General features: G+C 43.9%; 2 protein-coding genes across 11 annotated transcripts in view; both read left to right on the top strand.

Annotated features, from left to right (window-relative positions):
- The window catches only part of pld1b (phospholipase D1b), a 41,488-nt gene extending 37,829 nt beyond the window's left edge, over positions 1–3,659 (top strand). For both annotated transcript variants that reach the window (XM_076290553.1, XM_076290552.1), the window contains exons 24-26: positions 995–1,148; positions 1,503–1,620; positions 1,851–3,659. In XM_076290553.1, the coding sequence (XP_076146668.1) occupies positions 995–1,148; positions 1,503–1,620; positions 1,851–2,075 (497 nt within the window). In that variant the 3' untranslated portion in view covers positions 2,076–3,659. The remainder of the gene's footprint in view (positions 1–994; positions 1,149–1,502; positions 1,621–1,850) is intronic.
- A 3,885-nt stretch (positions 3,660–7,544) lies between these two features.
- The window catches only part of tnikb (TRAF2 and NCK interacting kinase b), a 52,473-nt gene continuing 36,026 nt past the window's right edge, over positions 7,545–23,991 (top strand). For 7 of the 9 annotated variants that reach the window (XM_076290551.1, XM_076290545.1, XM_076290547.1 and 4 more), the window contains exons 1-2: positions 7,545–7,943; positions 17,076–17,141. In XM_076290551.1, the coding sequence (XP_076146666.1) occupies positions 7,887–7,943; positions 17,076–17,141 (123 nt within the window). In that variant the 5' untranslated portion in view covers positions 7,545–7,886. The remainder of the gene's footprint in view (positions 7,944–17,075; positions 17,142–23,991) is intronic. The other 2 variants (XM_076290549.1, XM_076290548.1) reach the window with 1 other exon arrangement.

Here is a 23,991-nt window from a genome sequence, read left to right as displayed (position 1 = left end):
TATTGCTTAGCTAGACTACTTACCACTTCAACACCATTGACTGTATCTGTTTACTGTAACTGTAACAGTTCAACTGTTCAAACTGTAGCCTAAAGTTAACTGTAACAGTTCAACACAAGCAAAACATTGCGAGCTCTAATGCACAAGTGAGTTGTTACACAGACACCAATTTTAGGAAAAGGGCTGTTGACTGGTCTTCAGCTATTTTGCTACGGTTTATTACACATCTAGAAGAATACATTTGAGTCGTTATAGGCTCTGGCTTATTATGGAGCATAATAGGAACAAAGTTATGATCCAAAAAATTATCAGGGACGAAAAATCCGAGGGGGCACGTGCCCCCTTAACTTCAATGGGCATTATCCCTTACGTAATGTCTCAAATATCATAAAATCCTACTGTAATTCAATGCATTGCATTTATTTTTTTCTCTAAAATCAAGACCCGCTTTTACAAAACAAATTATTATTATTATTATTATTATTATTATTATTATTATTATTATTTTAAATTGCTCGGTCTCAGGAGGCTGTGGCCATCTCCTTTTTGTGGCCATTACAGACAGGGATGGGAAAAGTCCACTTTGAAAAGCCCACTATCCCTAGTCACATCGACATATCTTACTTAAAAGTCAACAAGAAATTTTTTTTTCATGTTGCTTGACTCCTTCAAACTTCACTGAGGTTAAACCTGAAACTCCATTTTCATTTAAAACTCTCTGCTTTCCCGGCTATAGGTCGTACAATTAATGGATTCAGTCAGGCATGTCAGGTCTGCAATGGGACTTGGAAGAGAATTGGAGTTCAAATTTGAGGTGTACGACTCAACGGCTCTGCTTAAAATAACCCTGTGGCGCCCTCTGCTGTTCTGCTGAAAATATTACAACTGCCATACAGGCAGCCCTCACCCTGGACAGTGACTCCAAAGAGCTGTGACCGCTTGTTTTGCCAGGTTTAAGTGTGTTTGAGTTTTTCCTGTGTCCCTGTCTCTCCAGGCTCGGCCAACATCAACGACCGCAGTATGCTGGGGAAGAGGGACAGTGAGGTGGCAGTCATCTACCAGGACACAGACACGGTGACGTCAGTGATGGACGGAGAGGAGTACCAGGCCGGACCATTTGGGCTGCGCCTCAGAAAGGAGTGCTTCAGGTGCCTTAACTATGGGGGGAAGAGATGGAACTGTTGATAAAGGATAGCACTCAGTTATTTTTTTTAATCGCCCCACGGATGTTTCGGGCAAGGCGCCCCTTCTTAAGCATGATTATGCCGATGAGAGGGAGAATTGGAACTTTAAATATTTACACATACACAAAACTATGCACTGCACCACAAACATACTGTACTTCCACTTGCACACACAACCTAAAGAAACATGATGACACATTGTGTCATAGATACAGTAGATATATCTCTAATGTATGCACATACTGCTCTTTAGCTATGCCGTATAATGTAGCCTTTATTATCTCAACACAGTGAATATTTCTCTGCTCTTCTCTGTAGCATGATCCTAGGGGCCAATACAGACAGTAGTATCGATATGTCTGACCCCATCAGTGACACCTTCTACAAGGAAGTGTGGATGACCACCGCAGCAATCAATGCCACCATCTACCAAAGGGCAAGTACATGCCTCCATCATTAATCAGCAGAAAAAGCTTATTATTTTAGATAATATTGTTTTGTTTTGTGTCTTTTGTAATTGTAAGGTGAGCAACTAGCATTAGCAATTAGCAATCTAACAGATTATTCAGACGTTGTATATTTTAATTTGAAAATCTTTGTAATGCTGATCAGAAGAGTTATTTTTTCATCATTGTCTAATGTCTCCTCCTCTTCCTCCCCCTACAGGTGTTCCGCAGCCTCCCGTCCAGTGACGTGCGCAGCATCACTGAGCTGGAGGGCTACCTGGCAAAGCCTGGCCTGGACAAGGAGGACCCTGCGCGGGCCCAGGAGGAGCTCAAGAAGATCCGTGGCTTCCTCGTCCAGTTCCCTCTTCAGTTCCTTAGCGAGCAGAACCTGCTGCCGCCCATCGGTTCCAAGGAGGCCATGGTGCCCATGGAGGTCTGGACTTGAGCCGGCACACCAGTGAGCGCCGCCACCGCAGCCGGACCGTGGATCGCATGGGGAGGGGACTCGTAGAGGGGTGGAGAATCTTGTCGTCATCATCATGTAATGACTTCTTGCCATCCAGTCAGAAATGTCATTTTGAAGATTGAATGACTCGAGTCAGGGCCACCAGCAATGCCGTCCTGCCATCCTACACAGATGAAGGAGCTACTGCCTGGATACGACCTCAGTCAGAAGACTAAAGGGAATGAGCCACCACTCTTCCCAAGTAACGGTTAACCCAATGCATGACTGTTATTCTATCTGTCTTTCCTCAATGTCTATGTCAATCTCTCCTATTACCGGTACCTTTTATAGTTTTTTTTTACATTTGTAATTAACATATTACAGTTGAACACTATGCAATTACAGTGATGTTACACTGCAGTCTACATTGTTTTCACACAGTGCATTTTAAGAGAGGAAGGGTATCGACTGAGAGGAGGGGGTTTCAACCCTGTGGGAGTTTCAGATGTCTTAAAAGACATAATGATTCAGTACTGATATACTAGACGATAACACAGAAGCATTACCAAGAATGCCTTGTAAGCGTTTTGTTCATGCGTATGATTAGAAAGCAAGAGGTGCAATAACACAAGTGCCAATTATTAGGACCCTAACTTATGCAGTATATTTTCTTTAACATTCCTAAATTCCATTAGTTTCTTGTTTTTATGTATCTGCCTTTAAACCTTTTTTAACATGAACATTCTACTACATATTTCGTCTGTAGTTCTGACCCTAATACTGTGATCTTACTGAAATGTATTCCATTTGCATGTACTTGACCATTATAAAGCCATGATAAGGATGCCATGATAAGGATGCTTTTTGTGAAAACAGTCATTTGAAAAAAGAAAGAAAACACTTTGTAGGAGTGCCTTCAGAAAAGGGCACTTTTGCCATTCATTTTTTTTGGAAATGTGGCACGCCGTCTTTGGTGAATCAGTATGGTATGGTGTCGAAAATTGTTCATTTGCCAATTTTGTCTACTTGTGGAAAAGTCGATGGATAGGTGTCTACTGTCTGTGCATGAATTCTCTTGGCTGATGTGATCACTGGCTGTAAGTAGGCCCTGGATAACAGCATGGCATTCAGCTGTAACTTCCTATTTTCATGCAGTTTAACGCAAGTCATTAATTCTTAATTTCTTGTCATAAATAATGTGATGTGCTTCGGTCCAGTGCATGCATCACAAAGAAAAAAATAATACTTTCCATCACAGAGTGTTGTGATTACTTTTAAGCTATCTCTGGGGGATCTTAAATTAAAGTATTGTCTTAAGGTCTGACTGGCAAAATAAGTTAAGTATATCTATAGCTGTTTGGGGACCATAACACTCTTTTTCTAACTGTGTCTTGTCTTTCTCTTGAGGATATCTGTCTCTTCCTTTGCAAGGTATTACTTTCACATGTATTGCCTTATGTTGTTTTTGCACAGAATGTCAAATGTGTTGTAAAACCCAATGAAGATCTTCCTTGATGATATGCATCATCTGTGTGCATTGATGTACAGGTTATGCAAATAATTAAATGCATATGATTTCCATACCATCAGACTCCTGTATATGATTTTTCTTTTCTTTAGATTCAGCTGTAACTTGCTGAATCTACTTCTGTGATGTCAGAAGTCATCTATCTCGAATCTGGTTAAGTGTGTGAGTGTGTAAGTTTGAGTCACTGGCTCCAGTGGCTACCTCTGCACCTCTGTGTGCAAGTCATGACCTCAGTATGACATACTGCAGCCCCCTGAATCAGACACTGTAACATGCAGTGAATCTCTGTGTCGTGTGTGTCTCAAGCATCTGTATATTTGCCCACAAACACTAACTTGGCTCATGGCAAATTCTATTCAGGAGGTGAAACACAGAATCCTTACTAAAGCAACAACAAAGGATGGGCAGTATGCATGTATTTAAAATATGTATTTCAAATACAAAATAGTATTTTTTTTTGTCATTTGTATTATGAAATATTGCTCAAAAAGTAGCCCCATGTATCACCTGAAGCATCACTGTATTCATATTTATCCCCCTTGGCATCAATATAACCCTATTTAGCACTTACACATTCCCCGCTTAGTTGAAAACCAACTAAAAGGGTCATAATCCTTCCTGATCAACAGTGTTACACAGTGCAATGTCAAGCAATCTGGGCATGCATTGACAATGTCAGGATCTCTACTTTGTACCACTTGGCAAGTGACTTTTTGAGTGTAGGCTATGTATCTGTCCCATAGGCAGAGAAAAGCTGTTGTTCTCTAACACTGGCCATTTATCAGAGTCAGTGTGCTGATGAAGGAATAGATTAAATAGACAGAAATGGAAGGTTTGCTAAGTGATTTCATGCTCCCATTAAAGAATAGTTTTAGTATTTTTAAAATACAAAAATACAGTATTTTATTTTGATACATGGCATGACTACTGTATTTTGTAGTTTATTTTGATGCGCTTAAAATGACTGTATTTGATATTTTATTTTAAAATACATTTTAATGGATTTTTACTCATCCCTGTTTATTAGGTATGAACCCTTCACAATAAGGGAATCAGAGAGGAGCAACTACAGTAAAACTTCATCAAGGAAGTTCATCATCTAGAGACTTCCCTCAATACAATATAACAATATACCTCCAAAAATAAAACAAATAAGAATTTAATAGCAGGCCTTCCCACCAAAGGCTGTAAAATATTGAACAGAAACACCCCAGTGTGTTTGTTTGCTCGCTTCTCTTCCTCTTCCTGTTGATCCCTTTGTTTGGGAGGCTTTATGAAGTGCCCTCCATTTTCCTCCTGATTCTCTGGCCTGATTAAACCCAGCTCACATGTGAATCACGTCTGAGTTTGTGTGACTAATTACGTAATGTGCAGTCCCAGCTGACATTGGAAACCCAATATCTCTTGCAGAGTGTGCTGTGGTGCTGACAGCCCCTGGGCTGAAACAGGTTGCCTTTGTTCTCCCACAACACAGTCTTGTTGTGGTGGTCTGCATCGGAGCCAGAGCACAAGATGCTATAGTGTTGCAACAGATCATCAATCCGTAGGTGATTGATTTTTGTCTGAACAGCCTCGGCTTTTTAGCCGCTGGCCTTTGACCTGATTTATTAGCTTGCAAGGATCAAAACAAAAAGGTTCTTTTTTTTAAAAAGGAGAAGGAAAAAAAGCAGAGAGCCAGCCCTTAGATCTGTGAGCATGAAAGTTATGTGTGAAATGTGGCGCTTGGATTCTGGCATGTCTGGTGGGGAGATGAATGGAATATGGCAGCAGCTACGTTGGCCTCTCTCTGCTTAAGCATACTCAACAAACACTCCTGCTGGTTTCGGGGGGAACAGTCTGTTTTGGCATGTCTTTGAGGGGAGAGAGGAGCAAGGTTCCCCATGGCAGGTAGGTGTGAGGTTTTAGGTGAGGCCCTGTTCTTCTCTGGAGCTTCTGCTCTGAGGTACAGGAACAAGGGGGGCCTGCGCATTCCGAAGTAGGCTTCAAGTGGGACATTTGAATCAGAAAACTGTTGGCATACTGCTGTTTCTTGTCAGATCATGGTAACCTCCGCTGCTTTTCTGTGTCAGAGCCTCTCCTCTGTCTTTGATTCCTCTAATGAGATACCATAGCTGGAGGAGCCGGGGAGCCTGCATTACCATTCTAATTTACTGCAAGAGCCAATGGTTTATTTGTAGCAGTGGAGAAGTAAGAGGAGAAGCTGAGCTGATGCACACAGTGTTCACTGATATCCCAGGAATCGAATCCATCCAGACTGACACACTGATTGATTATATGCTATAATATATCACGCCTGAATTCAGATGTGTCACTGGGAGACAAGCGTTACTGAACTACCCCCCACACACACACACACACACATTGTCATGAATGCCCTTCACTCTGATTATCATTCCTCAACAGCTCTCTCTCTCTCCCTCTTTGTTGCCACCTTTCTTTCTCTGACTCTTTCTCTACCTGACTGTCATAGGCTTTGGCTCTATGTATGTAGAGACATCACGGGTGTGTGTGGAGTGACATGTGATAGCTTCATCTTTTGATCTTCTATGTGCATCTCGTATGGTGCCCCACTTTCACAATCCGCCAGTGTCAGAAGACCCACCACTAGATGGCAGTCAGTTTTGTCACGGTACGCGTAATTGATTTCTGAAATCTTCAAAGATGCCCAAAGGAAACATTCGTTTGATAGAAAGTTTTTTTATTATGTTTTCATTTCAAGGGTTAGATCTCACCAGCAAACAACTGGCATTGCCATCAACAGCTCGAGAGCTGCAGCTTTATCAGAGTCCCACTGCTTGAGACAGACTGGTTTAACATTCCTTTATTAAACCATTGCCACACATTCTTATAATACAGCATGGTGAGAGAGAGAGAGAGAGAGAAAGAGAGAGAGGATGTTTTCAAGCTGAGCTGATGCACACAGGAAGGGGGGGAAGGTGGTTTATGACAACCAGCTGCTTACATAAACGGAAGGTGTGAGGAAGTGTGTGTTGTTGTGTAGCTCAGTGCTCCTTCTGTCTGCTGTACACCTTCCTGTTTTCTACACTGTACCAGTGCCTTTTTCTCTTCTGCAGTGTGCTGTCTCTCTCTGCCTCTCTACTCTCTTGGGTATACACACATGACCATGTAGATAATTAATGCCTGTGTGCTTTGCAGGTTTGAAGTGATTGATACCTTGAATTACTGATGTATTTGTGTATGTGCTTGTCATCCACTTTGTTACAAGATTCCCTCACAGAGTAAATGGTGTTGTGCTGATATTATATCTGCTTAGAGTCTATCCCAGATAATCTTTAAACATATGCATCTTTCTCCTGACAGGCTGTTCAGCCTATCTACACATGGACTAGGCTAAACATGAAATGTTTAATATGAAATGTGAAAAAAAAATTCCAGAATGCTTGGGCTACATACCCACGCGTGCGCACACACGCGCGCGCGGAAAGGGATGTAGCTTTGGATATAAATAGGCTATAACAGAATAGGCTACACATGATACAGAGTATACGATAGTGCTTTTCAACTATATCATGATTTGTAGTTTCTATTTGCTTTGACTAGAGTGGATGTTGATAAGATGAGAGAGGACTTTAGAAAGGTCACCGGAAAGAGAGGTTCATCTCAAGGTTAAGAAGGTTTATGCTGTCGATGTGCAGCTGTTTGCTACTGCATGTTGCAACGCTGCAGACTGTAACCTTCAGTGTCAAAGCGTGGCCACACCTTGACTATTCACATTTTTAATCATGCAAATGTGAACATCCAGCTATTCACCAAAAGAATTCCCTCAAAAATAGGCTACCATATCCGTGGACAGACATTACATTCACAGAAGTGAACTTGATGTTGTACAGATATTTACGTGGGTGGGCGTGTAATGGCACTGTAGGCGTCCGGAGTCTTCAGGAGCTCTGCCCGCCTCCTGTCCTGACCACTCCCGACAACGTTCGTGATTGACACTTTTCCGCCGGGCCGGGATATGCGTGTATGTGCGCGCCTGTGCCTTGCCCGATTTTGTTATAGTTCATCTGGGCGATGTAAACGGTGCGAAGCATGTCCTCCATACATGCGTTAATGTAGCACCTGAGACACTGGTCCTTCGGTTTCATTCTCGGTTTCCCCCCCGGGATCACGAGGGAATTGACTGTTTCAGGCATCCTTTAGATTTCATCCGGAGGGTGTAATCTTACTGTCAAGGATTCAACACCGTGGCCGAGGCGGATGTTGGACCCAGTCTACATGATTTTTGGGTGTCATCAATTTGAAATTTATTAAGCAAGATAATCATGGCGACCGATTCTCCCGCTAGAAGTTTGGACGAGATTGACCTTTCGGCTCTGCGGGTGAGTAGCAAAAATAATTCACTGTGCGTGAATATGTCCTGCATTTCTGTCATTAATGGTAGGCAAAATGGGGGTTGATACTCGGCGCCATGCACCTGATCGCTCCTATAGATGTTACAACCTTAATTCACCAGTGTCTTTTACTGCAAAACCAGCAGGCTATAATAGAAAGCTATTGTTGCAAAGCTAAATTATTATGTTATATGATGCGATGGCGAATAATAATGTATTTCTGCTCATTTTGAAGGTGCAGTCACACATGAATTCACATCTGATTCAATTCATTGACAGACCGTCACGCTATTACAACACAACACCCCAAGATATGCATTATCGCTATAAAGTGTTATTATTTTGCAGAGCATTCGACAAAACCACGTGCAATAGCATGCAATGTATTCATGTTTATTAGTAGCCTAATGTTTTCTAATTGGGACGACGAACACCACCGCGTTGTGTAGTTGTTGTAACGTCTTGTCAAATAAGTCTTACATTGAGATCACTTTTTAAATTAGGGCAAATGTGAATCCTGACGTAGGCTAGTCATATGCATTGCCTGCAACGCTCTCGTTCACATTGTAGGACATTTTGAGAAATGGTAGCCTACGCTGGCTCTTCATCTTCTACGCGGTGATGATTGACTGAATAATTCTTCATAGTTGTGTCTGAATTTCTGTATCTGTACGTGCGTTATTCAACATAACGTTGTTGTAGCCTATGCATATGGTGTATGTTTTTATGATTCTATGCACCCTGTTTCCTGCGCCGCCCCTAATGGTGGGGGAAAAAACATCGGGGAAAGATGGTACAGTAGGCTTGTGAGAATCCTGCTGTGGCAATATTGCAGTTGCGTCTCTCTTTTGTTCACCCCTTTCAGAAATAATTTCACTGTGACATACATTCACTGGCTGAGTGGACACTCTCCGACCGCGGGCCTCGCGGTGGACTAAGCTTCTTAGACAATCCAGCTCCTTGGGTATTCACGGTGTCTGAATTCAGCGAGATGAAAGACCGCACATCAGGCACGTTAGTTACGCAACGTGATCTTACCTGCAACACTCGAGTCAAGTCTGGGCACGATGGGCGTTGTAGCGAGTGCATTTGAGTGTTGGACTTTTTGTGAGGTTTTTGCCCTAGTGAACTGAACTGTAGGCCTAGTAATATTTTTGAACGAATTCTCAGGGGTAAATGGCACGTTTGAATACAGTACCTTGTCATTTGCCTTATGAATGAATGGACAGGTATTAGGCTACATACAACCCTTCATTGGAATAGAACAGTAGACAGTATTTCTCAAGAGAGCAATGTATGGTTTCAGTATGAGGTTGATTTTCCTCATCTTTGTTTTTGAGTGAAAATTCCATATAGCTATACACCCATATAGCCATACACCCATAAATCACACACATACAAAATCACATTTTTGTGTTTTGCAAACCAGTGTCAGGTTTTCATGGACTTTTAGGGGACAATGGGCAGCACCCACCAATGGCTTTGTCTGAGGATCGACACCAGTGGTGACGCCAGTGATGGTGTTGGAACATTAGTGCAACCTGGCTCCTGTCCCTCTGACCCAAATGAGCTTAGTTCCATTTAGCACACTGCCACACTCATCTCCGTGTGGGTGTTTGGCATGCTCAGCACATCTTTCTGTTGTTTTTTTGACCTCACAGGCTAATCTCTCTATCGCGCTACATCTAAAGTGGAGAGTGTGCAATCACGCCGTGATTTGAAACGGTGGCCCGGGCCCTTCTTGCCTTTGCCCACGAGCACGAGCTGCTCTCTGCTCTCACTGGATCAGTGGTGTCAGTGGAAAATAGGTCATCTAGAGGCAGAGCGCAAGGTTTGGCTTAGCTGGGGAAGCATTTTGATGTTGCACACACACTCTCAACGCTGCATAAAGTAGACCAATGGACAGATGCCTCTTAGTGGGGAAAATGATTTGAAGAGCAGAGAGATCAGGACAGCTCAAGAAAGACAAACACAGCAGTAGATTATCTTCCCATATAATGGTGAATGTCTTGATACTGACACTCTTGAAGACGCATCACTGATCAATATAGTCCACAGTTGTGTGTGGGATGGTGTTAGTGCTCACCTGTCCTCACCTGTTTGGCCAATGAGCGTTTGATAGTGTCACCAAAACCAAGAAGACATTTCCTGCATGTGTGGGATGGTGTTAGTGCTAAGTCCTCACCTGTTTGGCCAATGAGCGTTTGATAGTGTCACCAAAACAAAGGAGATGTTTCCTGCATGCAGCCTGGAACATTAATCTTTGAAGATAAGAACAGAGTTCTGGGAGGCTGTCGGTGGCGCAGAACTGTAACTGCGCTCAGCGTGTTTTGAAAACATGGGAGGCACACAAAAGCCAGGCATGCATTTTGCTTTGTGAATAATTAATGCTGCCAAGAACGGACCTCTCTGAGAGCTGTCAGCAGAGAGAAAGAGAGAGGGTGAGAGTGTTTATGAGAGAGAGAGAGAGAGAGAAAGAGGGGGTGAGAGTGTGTATGAGAGAGAGAGAGAAAGACAGAGGGTGAGAGTGTGTATGAGAGAGAGAGAAAGAGAGAAAGACAGAGAATGAGAGTGTGTATGAGAGAGAGAGAAAGACAGAGGGTGAGAGTGTGTATGAGAGAGAGAGAGAAAGAGAGGGTGAGAGTGTGTATGAGAGAGAGAGAGAAAGAGAGAGGGTGAGAGTGTGTATGAGAGAGAGAGAGAAAGAGAGGGTGAGAGTGTGTATGAGAGAGAGAGAGAAAGACAGAGAATGAGAGTGTGTATGAGAGAGAGAGAGAAAGAGAGAGGGTGAGAGTGTGTATGAGAGAGAGAGAGAAAGACAGAGAATGAGAGTGTGTATGAGAGAGAGAGAGAAAGAGAGAGGGTGAGAGTGTGTATGAGAGAGAAAGAGAGAAAGAGAGAGGGTGAGAGTGTGTATGAGAGAGAGAGAAAGACAGAGTGAGGTGGGTGACAAGCTACCATGACCATATTTGTCTGCAAAACCCCCCACCCCAGCTCCTCCACCCCAGTCCAGCAGTTTTTTTTTTTCCGGTTGATGACTCTGGAAGCTCGAGGCCCCAGGGCTATGTTACTCAAGCACCGAGCAGCATGTACTCCTTCGTTGCGCACACTGGAAACTCTTAATGCTCGCTCTCCTGCGCCGAGAAGGAATGTGGGTGGCTGTCAGAGGGAGCCGGGGCTGAGCTGCAGCGTGTTTAGCCCACTCTGCATCATCATCATCATCAGCAGCAGCAGCACCATCTTCATTAGCGCTGCCGTGCAAATATTAATCTTCTTCGCACTCCATTGTCGCCATGCCCAGTGTCGGTGGAGGAACAGAATAGCTCTCCTTGTGAGGGCGGTCAGGATTTTCACTGTGGCGTGTTTGCTGGCTGATTTGTGAATGGCTGGGCACTGTAACAGATTACCTGTCTTATTCCCCAATGCCAGGCTCATCTAACAGGGAAGATATTCAGTGTTGTCAGATGGTGATGCTGAATGAGTAGAGAGATAATCATGTCTTCATTCTGTCTGCACACAAATTTCAGTGGATCTTTGAGGTCAGTTTTAACAATGTGTATTATTAAAGAATGAGCGGCCAGCTTTCCCAGCAGCATTTTTTTTTACGAGTGTGGCTTATCATGTAACCACGTGACTATTGTTTTGAAGTAGACAGATGTTTATGTGGAACAGATCCCCACATCTGAGGTTATTTTTACCATTTGCTGTGCTTCTTCCACTTTCAGGGACAGCGCCAAATGGGGTATTGTTTTGAAAGGCACGACAGAAGTTTTAATGCCAAAGGATTAGAGGCTTTGGATGACCTTGAATTTGAAAGAATGTAATTCTTCATGTTTTTTCTTTTTGACAGAAGACAGCCAGGCAGATTTGAGGGTCATGAACTGTCTAAATTGTTGCATAGCTGTAACAGAAACGAGATTGTAGGAGACCCATAGACAAGTAGTTGACACATAACGAGAGACAGATAATTCAATAGTGTTAAAACGACTGTTACGATCTAATGACTGTTACGATGTAATGGCTTGGTCAGGTCAAACCAACCCATGAGCAATAGCTCCATTCAAATGCCCTTCACTATCCCACTAAACTCACTCTTATGTACTATATAAAACTAGGTAAACCTCATGCCATACTTGCACACACGCACACACACACACACACACACACACACACACACACACACACACACACACACACACACACAAACACACACACACACACACACACACACAGAGACACTAGCAACTAGCACGATATGCTTAATGGGAATGTTGAATCGTAGGGTGGGGTTGTGTGAATTCAGGAGACCCTAAAACAGATTGCACAACACTCCCAGGTCAATATTCCATTTTCGGTTAAAGAATCACAGCAAGTTGTCCCTAAACTCCTGCAGTGGTTCTACTCACAAGTGCCTAATGGAGAGTTTGTGGATTCTTTCAACACAAGCTTTTACAGGCATTTCCCAGTGTTTGTGTAGCTCAACTGGCAGAGCAACACACTAACAATACCAGGGTTAAAAGTTCATTTCTGAGTGGGGCATGCATATATTATTTAATACCCCAACAAACACAGAAACCAAAAAATCCTAACTTGCTTTGGATGAAAACATCTGCCAAATTGAAGAACCATTGAGGTGAAGAACCATTTTCTCCTCAGATGAACCCTATTTTGACGACCAATCAAATGACACCCCTCCCTTCCATGCCCCTGACTCAATGTTGTTGGCTGGAATTCTTTATGGCTCGGTTCAAGCTAGGGTTGAACTATTTGGTGAAAGTAGCTGATTGCGATTTCTCTGCAAGATACAGGGAATGTGATTTGCAATGTAATAGTCAAGCTTCAGTTCATAATGCATTTCATACAATACATTTAAAACATGTGATAGAGCATTACCACTTGAGACAATATTGAAATATTAAATGCTCTCTACCAATCTACCAATCCAAGGATGAGAATGAAAATATATGAATTGCTTCCAAAATGTACTCAGTTGACTCCTGTTCTTTGCCCACTCTTGTGCTATTGGTCAAGGCCAGCACTACTTTTACTCGTATTTTGCCATATCATACTGCTGCTGCCTGTGGTGCTTTTTTAAATGTTGGGACATGTTCATTGTGTTGCCTTGGGGCACAGAAACTGCTCGACGACAGGTCGAAGCCTGAAATACTCCGAAATAATCGCAGTCACTTCTCTTCTGCACTAATTCAGCAGCAGCCATTTCTTTGCATGTCTGATTAGTGAGCTGGACAGTCTGTCACATGGGGGATGACAGTTGATACGCAACACAATTAGCCTCAGAGTTGCGAGCAGCATGATTAATTTACATTCGCTTATTGTATTCTAAAAATTCAAAATGCAATTTTGATAAAAAAAATATTTGTTGTTCAGCCCTAGTCAGAGCCACTATATTTCCTATTTACAGAGCTAGGATTGTGTATACCAGTTTGTCTCGGTGTACACACTGAAAGGACAGCCAGAGGTCTGCAAGTAGCAATTTTCTGAATTCAACAACATGTGTGTTGCATCAGAATCCCAGAATGCATTGTTATGCAGTTGTCCAGTGCAGAGCGGATCCCCACAGGTCCATTCAGGTGTCAGCATGCCTGAGCGATAATTGGCCTGTTGTCCTGGAGCTCTGTCACTGGTGACACACTTTCTACTGCCTGCACTTGCCTCTTACATATGTGTGCCTCCATTTTGTCTTGTTGTTTTTTGGGTGAAGGGGCTGAGCTGGTCTGTGGTTAGAGCAGAGGTGCACTTCTGAGTCTCTTTATCTCACAACAGATGGAGATGCTTCACTTCGTTGTTTGTGTCTCATTGAGATTTCATTTATAGCTACAGCTACTTAACTGTCGAGTCTTCGCTGGTTGTTTGGTCTTTGTGACATGAAAGGATTCCACTAACCCATCCCAGTTTTAACAAACACTGTAAATACACAGAGCTTCACTAAGATTTACATTTCTTGTTTCAATTAGCTACTGAAATCTCTAGGCTTTCGGTCCCTTCTGTGCAAGAGAGTAGGAGAACTTTTTTCAGATAACCTAAATTGGAGAATGTAGCAACATAGAATCAATACAACACTCAATACAAGTCATTTTGACTCCGCAGCAACCCCCAAAACAAACAAACAGGCACATGTTAAGATTGGTGAATACCAGCCCCAAAACAAAGCACAACAAAAATATCCCCGTTTTTCTCTTCATTCCACATGATGGATCGTGTCTGAGGCAGTTGGCCCGGTCATGTCATTCCCATTTTCCAATAGAAAGTTTCAGCTAGCCTAGCACAAGTGCCACAGTGATCGCCCCATCCATCAAAGCTCCCGTCTCTCCCTTTGTTCCAGTGTTAGCTGGCAGCGCTCTATGGCAGCGCCTCTGCCTGTTGTCATGCCCGCCTGAGGTGTTGCCCTCTGGAGAACGGCGAGGGCCACCTCTGTTCTCCCTGCCCTTGCATTGTGCTCCTCGGAGCGGACTGAGTTATGGTGTTATTTCCCTGTAATGGAGGAAGGAACAGCTGTAATGGCGTGTAATTTAAAGCCACTGAACACACTCCCAGGGCCACCATGGGAAATCAGGCTCCTGTTAGAGACAAGGCAGTGGGAGGCATGGCTCTCTAGCTTCCTTACTTCACAGTCTCAGATTGATGTTGGTCGTTTTTGGCTTTTTTCCTCTTCTCCTGTTGTTTGTTAGGTATTTGTATGTTCCATCTAAACTTGTTGCAATCCAAGTTTGTTGCATAGGGCTGACACCCACAAAATATATAAGAGATAGATGGAGACTGCCATCCACATGGTGTGCACTGTAGAGGAATGAGCTGAAATCAGCCGTCTGAAATCTCTGTTCAGGTGTTTAGATGACCTCTGCTTACTTGAGGCCAGAGATCCTGATGGAGGCTGGTTGACACAGCCCATCTGCCTGATGGCATATCGGAGGGAAATAGCTTTGGGGAGCAAATCACATCACAATAATCCCCCTCAGAATAGATGCTCAGGCATGGCATGGGTCCATACACCTCCTCTTATCCCAGATCATGAATTATTAAGTGCTGGGTTAGGTTAGTATGTGCTCTGGGATGATGTAGCTAGTGTTGTTTTTTAGTCAGGTCAGGTCAAGTTGGTCTTGAAATTACAGAACCATATAACACAAAAGTATTTGTAATACCTGATTAATGGTTGTTAGTCATTTTCTAAGTATTAGTAGGTGTGTAATAAATGTCAGTGATCTTTCACATCACAGTAAATGAATTCAGCTGAATTGAAATGTCTCTGGCAAACCTGCTAATTTCTAATGCTATAATAGAAGGGTTCTCAGTGATCAGTACGTCATCATTATTAGTGCATTAGTTCATCATCATTGCTGTTCATTTTAGGTATATGTATCATGGGTTTGTATCACTATATGTGACAAAGGTTGAGTTTTTTCATGGTCCCCTCTGTGTGAACTATCTAAAACAGGACAGATGGGGGGCGGCTCCCTTTACCCATCAGCCCCTGGGGGTCTTTGCTGATGTGAGTCTGTGGCAGTGCACGTGACGTCATGTCGGAAAGAGAGAGCCTGCTGTCTGAATCAAAATTGAGGGACCGGCCGTGCGCCTGACCTAGTTTAACCACACATACTTAGTGACTGGGCGTTAGAAGTCACGCTCGGCTAGAAAGATTCCCGCTAAGGTCGGCCTTCTGCAGTCTCCTGCCTTTAATCCCTCGGCAGCGTAAAACTCATGTTTATTTCAAAATAAACATCTCCATTTGACGTCTGTGCCGCCAAGTGAAGGCTCAGGTGCTCTTGAATGTTGGCCTGAATATTTGGAGAACAGACTGACAGGCATGTCTTATTATAAGTGTGTCTGGATAATTCCAAAGCACCAACCTTAAGAACTTTTTTTTAGCTGCACTGCTTTCTAAAATCACCTGCGCAAGAGGGCCTATTTGTCCTGTCTCTCTTTCTTCCCCAAGTTTTCAATCCCTTCTTCTCTCTTATCTTCCATCCATTTCACCTACTTCCTGTTTTGCCTCTCTTCTTCCTTGTCCTTACCCAATATGGCTTAGTTGAGAGAATGGAAGCGTATGGCAAAGTTGAAGGGTTCCTCTCCATCTCCTGTGAGTTGAATGGCAGCTATTGTTGGATTGCCATGACAACCTATCCCATCCCGCTCATTGTTAAAAAAGCTTTACACATAATTCTGGTTCATTTATTTTATTCGGTGGGGTTGTACTTACCTCAATTTGGCACTGTGACCCTACAACCGTACTAACGATACATGGAGCGTGCTGAAACAGACACTCTGAACACAAACATTTTGGTGATTGAGAACAGGGTTTCCACCTACTGAAATCCTTACTGAAGTCCTCTTAAAGGATAGTCATACTATTTGTCTGTACAGTAGTCTAGTGGCTTGTTGACCCTTTAGAACAGGGCAACGTGCGGTGTACTGTCTAAACCATATAGATGAATGAGGAAGTTAGAGAGAGAAATGAAGAACTGTTGCGGGAACTATGGCAAAGGTGCTCTCTGACTCATCATTTACTGAGAGTTTCCTTTCAACGGAAATTTCAGACTGGATTTTCACCACAGATTTGATTAAGACATTTGCTTTGTACCAAGTTTAGACTGTAGTATTGATTAAGTCGTTTCACGTTTAGTATATTATATTCTTGCATAATTAGGTTTCCTCTAACAGAAAACTCTGATTTGTGCAGAAGAACATGATGTAGGTTCTGTCAGAGGTTACATAATACTTTAAGATAAAATAACATTTGGTGTGGGAGTATTATGGGATGTGATGATGATGAATCTAGTCTGACATGTTGATGAGTCTGACAGCTTTTGAGTGACTCACCTTGCCAAGGAAGAGATCTTGCTCTTTTAGAAGCTCCAACTAGACTCTACAAGCATGGCCTTTTTAGATTAAGATGGCTGGTATCAAACTATCTGAAAGACTGAGACTTTTTCCAAGTCGTGACTCTCCGCATGCCGTGGCATGTCGTTAGATGTCTTAGATGGTCTGGCAACCAAATTAAAAGTTAATGAGCAGTGCTAAGATTCTAAAGAACAGTGCTCTGTTCTTTAGAGTCTCAGTGCTGGTTTCAGGCTCTTCTAACCCCTGTTTTCTTTGTCTTCACAGGACCCTGCAGGCATATTTGAGCTGGTGGAACTGGTTGGGAATGGAACCTATGGTCAAGTATACAAGGTAAGACCCTCCCCCATCCAACTTCGGGTAAACTGTTGAGATGGCCTGTAATTCAGTCCCCTTAGAAACTAGGGTTGGGCCGATGGACGGTGATGGTTGACAGACATCATGATGGGAAGCAACCATCGTGATGCCACGCCCCACATGCCAGGCACTAATTCTTGCTGTAACATAGGCAAAAACATAAAAACCTTTTCCCTGGAAATGAAATTGAGGCTAGAACTGATGCATATGTAGGCTACTTTAAAGGCTGTCAGCCAGAGATGGCAAACATAAAGAACTTATTAGTCTATGTGAAACTACCATCTTGGTCAAATAATGAACTTAAACTATTTAATGTTTTAGCAGAAACTAGTACTAATGAATTATTATTGTTGATACGAAATTCTTGCTGATTGTCATATATAGCTCCAAAATGTTTGCGAGGCTACAGCACTGAATGCACTCATCTCCACGTGTTAAAAGAAACCATTTCTTTCATTATAGTTATAGGATCAGAAGACCTCCGTCTTTCTCAGGCTTGTATTTTGTGCATTTGGCAAAAGCCCCAGACAGCAGTGGAGTGGTAATCGGAATTCATTATTTGTAAAAGTTGTTTGCTGCGCCCTCCTGTATCCTGGACTGTGTGATCGCAGCCTCTTACTTTCACTTTCCGCTGCCCTCATAGTCAGCATGGCCGGTAGCCTGATAACGTGAGATGCATAGCGTATGGGTTGTATGCGTAGCGTAAGGTTGGCACAGACTACTGAAGATTTTAGATGAGTTAAGTAGCTTTTTTGCTAGGCCCAGCGAAGGCTGTCAATGTGGAATATTCCACTGGTTGGTGCACATGCAACTGTTCTATCCATCTTTTACCAGGATTTCATTGGAGCAGATATTGCACACAACGGTAGCCTTTGTCTCTTATCTGTCCACTTTCATCAGGCCATATATACCCTATACCATATTTTATATTTTTTATGTGGAAAATTATATTTATTTCTATACAAATGTATGGTAATTAGTGTTTACTAACCCCCCTCCATCGCAATATTTTACTGTACACATCGTCAAATGCCAATTAAGGGGACATCGCTCAACCCTACTATAAATGTAAACTATTCCAAGCTCACAGTTACACTTCACTGCAAAGGTTGGTTGGAAAAGGTGAATCACAGGTCCTTTTCACCTTCTATACCTGTTGGCACAGTTTTTTTTCTTCTCAGGCGTATCATTGGCCACCTCTCACAGCTCAGACCCTCCTGTCAGTGCATGTACCTGCCTGCAGTGTGGAACAGCTCTAGGCTCAGGAATGTAGGAGCATGTCAGGGCATATGTGTTGTCATATGCTCCAGGGGGCTTTTGAGAGTTATTTTGAATTGGAGCCCATCGCACCAACTGTCCTCCTAGTTACCATTTAAACAAGTCTCTCTTGATGTTGAAAGTGTATGAAATGTGTACACTGTGCTGGTTAAAGAACTCCTGGTAACACTTTACTTGACAGTATCGACATAGGAGTGACATGACAATGTCATGAACACATGACACTGTCATGACACATGAACCCTAACCCTAATCCTAACCCCTAACCCTAACCCTAACCCTAACCCTAAACCTAACCCTTTATATTATTATTATAAATGTTTATGACTTGTTTATGACACATTCATGACAGTGTCATGTCACTCTTATGTCGATACTGTCAAGTAAAGTGTAACCGAGTGCATGTTGTACATGCTAATTTTTGTTATGCAGTGTTATTCTCACTTGAACAGTACGGTTTATGGCATTTGTGATAGGAAAATGAAAGTGCACATAAGCAGCATACATTCATTTTAGCTGACCCGTGTGTACAGTGCCAGCTGATGTCAGACCAGGGACCGCTGTGGTGAAGTTCACCGCTGCGGCCGAGGCCCTGGTGATGTAGTACATGCATCAGTCATGTCTCCCTCCACCCTCAGCCCCTAACTGACCTTGTTCTCACACTGCACAACTCCCTGATCAATGCTGACAGTCAGCATCATTGATCAGTGTTGGGGAAATCACAGTAAAATGCTCTATGAGTGTGTTTCCTGTGTCAGGCTGTTACTGACAGGATCGCAAAGCCAGTTGAAAGACCTCTCTGTGTGTGTGTGTGTGTGTGTGTGTGTGTGTGTGTGTTTGTGTGTGAAAGATGGGGGGGGGGGGGGGTTGTGGGTGCAGACAGGTGCAGTGGACAGCAATTATGGTTACTGTAAATATGCTTGATTTTGCTAAAAGGCTAATTTTCAACTGGACTCCCCAGGGTGATCACATGTGTGTGTGTGTGTATGTGTGTGTGTGTGTGTGTGTGTGTGTGTGTGTGTGTGTGTGTGTGTGATTTACACATGCGTCAGGGTGTCGAAGCTTATGAGACATCATTAGAGCCTCCATTAGGCGTTTTCCAAACACTTTTAGGTCATCTGTGATTTGTACTGACTTGCATAGGCCTGTAGATGAATGGAATGAATTGACAAACTTATCATTGTACCTCACACTCCTCACAGTGAGGGGTGACAGGGGAAATGGATGCCATAACAGCTGCCGCTGTGCTGAAACAGTGGCCAGCAACGTGCTATCTGGATCTGAGAACTTATTTCAGATGACATTGACCCAGTTCTGTGACAGCAAAGCCCAGGAGATCTCTCTCTCTCTCTCTCTCTCTCTCTCTCTCTCTCTCTCTCTCTCTCTCTCTCTCTCTCTCTCCCTGCAACTGCTGAGATTGCTGATGGAGCTGAGATACTGCATAGGGCTCCTCAATGCAGTTGTTCACAGTTGAGAGAGCACCTTTGTGCTGGCACCTCTTACTCCCAAATCTTTACAAACCTCCACAAACAGCCAACAGAGATTACAGATGCCCCCCCCCCCCCCTTTCTGGACGGTCCTTCATGTCCTCTCACATTTCCGCATGGTGGATTGAGTCTCAGGTTGCCCCCCTTTGGCAGCTGGACGAGAAGGTCTGAGTCATGTCGGTTTTTAAGCAAGAAAAACAAATAAGCATCTCGCCTTCCAGGGGTACAGGGGCAGTAGTCTTTTTTTCCCCACAAACAAGCCCAGTGGCAAACAACAGTCCTGTTTAGAGTGTCGGTTGTGAGAGGGTAAGATCAAAGGCACCAAATTACACCCATTTTCCAGATAATGCAGAGAGCTGTGCGCACAAAGCCACAGTCGTGCAAGTGGTGGAAATTGTCAGCTTCTTCTGCGGTGAAGAGGCAGTGAGTGTTTTTCCAAAAGGTCAGAGGATGTAAGCATGTAAAATCATTTTGATAAAACTAGGGAGAGGGGGGTTACGTCAGAAATGACATCCTTAATATGACTGCAGTGACTCCGCACTACAGGCAAGTGGAGATGGCCAAGAGAAACAGATAGAGACAAAGGAAGATAGAAAGTGATAACAAATCAAGGACACACAGTTTATAAATATTAATGCCAATGTGATGACTGTCAACCAAACACGGCCTTCTGAACCCAGTCGCAAGGCTTCCCTGAACAGCCAAAACAAATCTCTGTTTTAATATGCAGGAACAACAGTGGGTTTTATCTCGAAGTCATAGGTCCCTGTTCCTGACTTTGTGTTGGCGCATCGCCGTCTAATAACTCCCATCAGGCCATGGTGCTGTTTGGCTGCCTGTTGTGTAGTGTGGTGTAGTTAGCGCAAGCGTCCTTGTGTGGCCTTATCTGCCTGAGGATAAGGAGGAAAAAATGTCACAAGAACGGCCCAGATCATTTGTGTGTGGGCAACTTGTCATTTCTTCACCCCCCACATGTTAATACTTTGAATTGAGAACCAAAGAGCTTTCTAATACCCAACTCATTTCCTATTCTTAACCCACGGAAGTGACAGATTTTTCTGAAGGATAATCTTCCTTCTACTTTCTGAAGAAAATAGGCGCTCCAATCATTGATCAAATTATGCTGTTGAAGCTATTACTACAAGCAAGCCCTGTATTGCCATCAGTGTGAGGCACATTGTGAGAGATGAATGTGGTTTACGTGAATACAGTTTATGAGCAAGTGATTGGCTTGGCAATGTGATGATAAATGAAAGGTTTTCAATTAGTGTCTTGGTGAAAAGAAATGTCAGACGCTTCTTCTCTTGATTCTTTTAATATACATTTGGAAGTACTGTGCAGTTGAAATAAATAGCCAGATGCAGTCGCAGAGAACTGGCAAAGGAAACTGTCAAAGGGAAAGCGCAGAAGATAGTCGCTCTGAAGAGTCAGCCCGCTGATTCAAAATAAGATGACTAGATGCGCGGAAATCCTCCTCCTGCTTTCTTTTTTTTTTCTCACAAAAAATGTTATTCTCCCTCTTGAATCAAGCAGACTCTTTTACAGCCCAAGAATGTAAATCAGCTTCACTGACAACAGAAAGCTACAGTCTTTCTTTCTCTCTTCCTCTCTCTCTCTCTCTCTCTCTCTCTCTCTCTCTCTTTCTTTCTCTCTCTCAGGATCTGTGATATTTGTCCGCTCAAAGAAAGAAAAAGAAGGAGCTCGTTTTCTACCCTGTGCGTTCACATTGATGAAGCCCTGTGGCTCTTTGGTGCCCTGCTCTATTTGGTTGTGGTGCGCTGCGTTGTGCAGTGTTGCGCTCCGTTCCGTTCTGCCTGCTCTGCTCTGCTCTGCTCTGCTCTGCTGTGTTGTGTTTGGTGTGGGGGAAGGGGGAAGGGGTCGTGGAGAGGAGTGGCTGGCTCTGTGCTTCTCTGGTTAATAATAAAGCCCATCTTTTTTTTCCCCTCCCTGCTGAAACTGACTCGTTAAACAGAATGGATTGGTGCGGCTGACCCAGCTTCAGTGGGCTCTATCTGGTCTTGCGTAACGGGAGAGCCTGTCCACTTGCTGCTGTGCTCATCTCTCTCTCTCTCTCTCTCTCTCTCTCTCTCTCTCTCTCTCTCTCTCTCTCTCTCTCTCTTTGCTCGCTGCTTTCTGCTCGCTGCTCCGAGCGTCTGCCCGAGTCAGTGGCAGCGGTGGAACTGGGTTAATCTGAGCGGGGCTGTTTCACACTGGAGTTGTATAGCTGCAGTCTCTCCTGCACTCACACGCATACTTAAAGAAACACACACAGACATGCAAAATCGCATACACACACGTACAACAATTGCTCAATAACATACACTCACATATCACATGCACACAAAGACGCATTCACAGTCATTCACAACCTGCTTACCATCTCTCTCTTTCTCTCTCTCTCTCTCTCTCTCTCTCCCTGTCCTACTCTCCTTTCAACGAGAGTGAGGGTACTAAAGCAGAAGAAGAGGATGCCTGCGCAGTATGCTCTGGATTCACATCAAGTTGCATCATCCCAGGTGCTGCTGTGCTATCATTAGAGGACAGTGAAGCTCATAAGAAACACTGGTTTGGAATGGGTAGGCTCATGAGTAACTGCCATGTCTGAGTCTAACACATCTAGTGGATGAGTCTTGTATGCTGCCTGTCCATTGGTTTTATAGTCAGACCCTAATGGGTCATTCAGTGAGTGGTCAGGGCTCTGGAAATGTGCGCTGGGCGAATCCCATGCGGGCGCTCCTCTTTCTGGCATGGCATCTCGGGGAGGCTGGGAGCTCCATTAAAAGACGGTGCCCCAGTGTGCGCAGTGCGCGCGTGGTGAGATGGATTCTGGGTCAGAGCGTGCCGCATCATGGCCACATGTCTCCAGGCTCACATGTAGAGCCATTTGAGAGAGCAGGACGAACCGGAGAGAGAGATTGACAGAGAGAGAGAGAGCGCAGAAAAGTCGACAGATAAGCTGATGTAGACGGAAAGATAGACAGACAGACCTATAAAAGACGGACAACTGATAAAGCCATGTATGAATGAGTCCGACAGAGAGAAGCAAGTACTCAGAGGAGGGGGCAAAAATGAAAGTACGAAAAGGCAGGGCAGCCTTTTCAGACAGTTGCAGCAGCGGTTTGATCGCTTGAGCTTTTCAAAAGATTTTCTGCCACCAGCCTGGCTTGGCAAGATAAACACCATTTGTCAACCGTGCCCAGCCACGCTTTCCCATTAATCATCCGGCACATTCTGAGCCGAGGTTTTGCCCACCGCTTGTTTTACTCCACCCCTGTCCCTCCTCGCCTCCTCCATCCCTGTTGCTGCTTCTGCCCTGGGAATGACGGCTAGGGCTTGCCTAGCTAGCGCTCTCTCCATTTAAAACACTGGGTTTGCTTCTGCTGTCACTAGCTCTGCTCGTGGAGCTAAATATACCCAAATGTACTCATCACACTGAACATGAGAAGAACATTGGTCCCATGCAAATACGCACTAAAGCACACACCCATGGTTGTACACCTTCACGTATGTGTACTTACATGTGTGCAAGCATGCATATTTAAGCTCTATGCTTCACTAATGTGTGAATTGTGCATACGTGCAGCAGTGAGAATGTGGATGTTAGACTGTAAGCTGCCCCCCTCTTTGCCCTGGCTTGTGTCTGAGAGTGCTTTATCTCTAGGCAGTGTGTGTGTGTTGTGTGTGTGTGTGTGTGTGTGTGTGTGTGTGTATTTATGTGTGTGTGTGTGTGTGTTATGTGTGTGTGTGTATTATGTGTGTGTGTGTGTGTGTTTGTGTGTGTGTATGTGCTATGTGTGTGTGTGTTACGTTTGTGTGTGTGTGTCTCTGTGCACACACCAGTGCTGTGTGGGTCGTGGCAGGTCGCATGCCTCACCAGCCCCAGCAGTCTGTCTGGCCAAGAGTGTGAAATTCATGAACCCTCCTTGTCTCCTCTCCTCCTCCTCCTCCAGCCTCTCTTCCTCCTCCTCTTCCTCCTCCTCCTCCTCTCCTATCAGCCCGTCAGCCCAACCGCCCGCCCGCCTCGCAAACCTGCCAGCCTTGTTGCTAGGCTACAGAGGGGA

Source organism: Alosa pseudoharengus, unplaced genomic scaffold, assembly GCF_046254945.1.
Source record: "Alosa pseudoharengus isolate Yale_2024_CS ecotype anadromous, Long Island Sound unplaced genomic scaffold, YU_APseudo_1.1 YU_APseudo_1.1_scf_18, whole genome shotgun sequence".
In the NCBI taxonomy this organism is placed as follows: Eukaryota; Metazoa; Chordata; class Actinopteri; order Clupeiformes; family Clupeidae; genus Alosa; species Alosa pseudoharengus.
This window is presented reverse-complemented; position numbering and strand designations above follow the sequence as displayed.